We start from the raw sequence: 3,822 nt of genomic DNA, 5'->3' as shown, positions 1-3,822 counted from the left end.
AGGAGTTACCGGTCATGTGGTTGTTTGCCTCTGAATCTACATTTTTGGGCTAATGGGGAAGAATGATTATGGGAAGATGATGAAGTCGAGTCATAACTCATAAGTTGATTCAATTGCTCTATTTGCTCTTTGCCGAAGACGGAAAATTTATGTTGGTAAATTTATCCGAGCAGAATTACCTCATGAGAATATCATGAAGTGATATGTCAATGCACACTAAAATATTGAGTAAAATATAATTCTTTCAATAAGAAGAATTCCGTTTCGGTTCATGCCGGTATTGAAGAATCGATAAACAAGAGAAAGATGAATAAGAACTCTCTAGCATTAATTTCTTATTCGTAAAATAATATTTGAAGAGTTAAATTTTTATAAAAGAATCAATTAATTGTTGATGGACAAGAAATTAATTCATTCAAGTTTTAATTTGGCTTATAGCCTTTATAAAATATAAATTTTCCGAGGCCCATGAGGGAACATTATAACGAGCTATTGGGACCACATCAATCACACACAAGAACGTATTGACAAGCATACGAGTAAACAAGCCAACAATCAAGCAATCATTCATAGGGACCCGTCACGGCAATCACGGAAACAAAATAAGTCTACTTGTTCATTGATATCAAACGGGAAGGTTACACGGCAAGTTTGATATCTCCGGTGGTGGATTAAGGATCATTGGGCTAGTTCCTCTCTTGCCATTCCACCACCCTTCCCTAAAGATGGAAAACGAACATTTGACAAAGTGACTCTAGGAAACATTAAACATGTTGATGAACCATACAAGATCCCTCAGGGACCTGTGTGCAAATATTTTCTGGAGAGCAAAAAAAGAGGTCCCTAACAACGGGACATGAGAACATCGATGTTCTTTTTCATTAGTGCCCCGTGTCAACATGGATGTACTGATGCATGCTTCCCAAGCAAGTGAGGGTGGTCTTCAATAGTTACCTGTATTAAGTATGGGCAGCCATGAGAAGCACACGACTAAACGAGTACAAAGTTATACAAAAATAATTATATTCATTGTTCTTCTATATTTTATAGAATCCATTTCCACCCGTACTTGGTGCTAATTGTAATTATCAAGGGTTGTGAATAGTCAACTCATAGTTTTGCGGGGATGATCTCGGCTAACATCTTCAACAACAAGCTCTGGCTGTAGAAGCATCCTTGACTAGCTATGATCATGTCTAATGAAATCGGCATATGCAGGAATAAATGAGAATATATTACTATGGCTAAATTGCACACCCTTTTAAAAACAATATTACCTAATTAATTAAAGCTGCTAATACATGGGTATCTCACACTATTCCATGGTTAACCCATTAATATAATAAGGTTCTCTTAGCTATATAATCATTTGACTTATAGCGTTAGCTAAATTTTGGTTAATTTTCTGTAAATAGCCACTTCAATTTATTTAGGGCACTCAAAAATAAAAAATAAAACTCAAAATAGATGGGAATGTTTTTGATATTTTTGTCTTTTTGATTGCCATAAATAAGTTGAGGTGGTTATTTACAAAAAAATTATAAAGGTTGACTATCTATCGATTCTTAAACTTTCGGTGGCTTATTTGAAAATTGATATAATAAGACACATGCTCAGTGATAAAATTGAATAAAAGCATGCCTCTTAAACAAAATTAATGAACCAAAACTACAAGCAAACCTCATCATAACCAGTAATTCACACCCGGGGAGTTTGATAGTATTTATCATACCTACAGATAAGACCAAAAATGTTATGTTAGCACCACTGTCTAGCTTTACCATATTATTAACCCATCTTAAATAATATATAAAATTATATATAGGGATTGAACAGAGCATATATGTCAACGTTATAAACTTCTTAAAAAATGGGAGTGGGTTGTCTGCACAATGTCTCTAAGCATCACTTACCCTTTGTCTTCCCGCGGGTTGCTTGCCAGTCATCGTTATTTTCATCCCCAAGAAGAACTTCCCCACCCGCCGCTTCATACTTCTCTTCCACTCATAAGTTCTCTGAAAATCCCTTCTGATTATGTTTGTTAAATAAAAATTACACATCTTAACTATTAACGAATTAGTTAAACTAGAGACTTCTCATAATCGCTTATTTAATTAGCAATAGATGCATAATTATTTATTTTTTGCACGAGTAATCGGGGTACAACACCCAATAGACATAACTTCTCGTTACGTTTTATACCATCTATAGAATTCGTGAGCAAGTTTACAGGAATACAATGTATACACCTCATGTTTTACTATTGGATAGTGTTATAATAAGTAAATTGGGCTAGATGTTCAATAAATGAATTAATTGTCTTGAAGCTTTAAGTGACATGTTAAAGACATGTAACTTGATAAGATTTTACCGATGCTTCACCGAGTCCCTCTCCTGCCCGAGTAGACCTTATAAAGTACGTCCACTAAATCTCTCCTCTCCAACTACTCCTCGTCGAGTATGCCTCATCGACTACTCCTAGACAATTACCTTCTCGCTGAGTATCTTCTAGCCGAGTACACTGCACAAAGTATTCCTTTCCAAACTTCTCCAAGCCAAGTCCTCTTGCCAAGTATGCCTCTTCAAGTACTCTTTTCCGAGTCCCTTCATGCCAAGCCCTCTCATAGAGTGTTAACGTATCTGCATAGTTATTAGGATTTTAATATCAATATTATTAAGATATTTAGTATTCAAAATAGTCAGCGTAGGACTATAACAAACCACATTCTTAGGAGCTTAATTTTAGCAATTCGTTGTAACAAATTCCTTCTGTATTCCTTCCGTGTATATCTCTTTCCATACTTGTAATTCATTGCTATAAATACAGCAGTTTAATATCAATAAATATCATTCAAAACCAATCCATTCATGCGTTCTTTATGATATCAGAGCACCATTAAAGCTCAGATTTTTTTTCCTTCGTTTGAGCAAAGCTTACCAACCCAACGTGTCTTATAAAATATCCAACCTGCCAATACCTCCTCCACCATTCCCATATCTGATCCATACACTATGAACCACTCCGACAGCCCTTCCTCAGTCCTCGTCACCCCACTCCTCACCAGCGACAACTATGGCTCGTGGAGCCGGGCTATTACCATGGCGCTTCGAGTGAAGAGCAAACTGAGATTCGTGGATGGTTCTCTCCCACGTCCCACCGACGAAGGTGCACTGGTGAATTTGCAGCGTTGCAACGATTTGGTTGGAAGCTAGCTTCTCAACTTCGTCTCGCCAGAAATCCGACCGAACATTCTATACGCTGATAGCGTGGATTAAATCTAGTCTGATCTCAAGGAGCGTTTTTCACAATCAAATGCTCCGAAGGTCTACCAACTCAAGAAATCTATCTATGCTCTCAAACAAGAGGGCATGACTGTTTCTTTGTATTTCACAGAGCTCAAATCTTTATGGGATGAGCTGAGTTCAATCATTACACCATCTCCTTGTATCGATGGAAATTGAAAAATTATTTTTGAACAAAAAAATCAAGACAGGTCTATGGAGTTTTTGCAGGGTCTCCATGACAGCTTCTCGGCGATACGTAGCAAAATTCTTCTCATGGAACCATTTCCATCGGTCCAGCGTATCTACAACCTGGTCCGTCAAGAGGAGAAGCAACAAGAGCTGCATGTCTGACCTAATCCAAGCGTTGAATCAGCCGCTTTCCATTTTGCCTCCAACCAGATGAATCACCACAATGGGAAACGTCCACGACCCTTCTGTGATCATTGCAACAAGCTCGGGCATACTCGAGAAAAATGCTATCAGATTCATAGATTTCCCGAGAGACATGGGAAACGCTCTGATGCATCTCAGTCCGCC

The 3,822-nt window shown here is 37.7% G+C and overlaps 1 protein-coding gene across 1 annotated transcript; it reads left to right on the top strand.

Moving 5' to 3' along the window:
• The first annotated feature begins 3,012 nt into the window (after nucleotides 1-3,012).
• On the top strand, nucleotides 3,013-3,462 carry LOC149384919 (uncharacterized). Its single transcript, XM_089626201.1, has 2 exons — nucleotides 3,013-3,174; nucleotides 3,283-3,462. The coding sequence occupies exons 1-2, from the start codon at nucleotides 3,013-3,015 to the stop codon at nucleotides 3,460-3,462; spliced, it is 342 nt and encodes a 113-aa protein (XP_089482327.1).
• The last annotated feature ends 360 nt before the right edge of the window (nucleotides 3,463-3,822 follow it).

This window comes from Urtica dioica, chromosome 9 (genome assembly GCF_054948205.1).
Source record: "Urtica dioica subsp. dioica isolate 48M chromosome 9, U.dioica_male_clone48M_v1_H2, whole genome shotgun sequence".
Classification (NCBI taxonomy): domain Eukaryota; kingdom Viridiplantae; phylum Streptophyta; class Magnoliopsida; order Rosales; family Urticaceae; genus Urtica; species Urtica dioica.
This window is presented reverse-complemented; position numbering and strand designations above follow the sequence as displayed.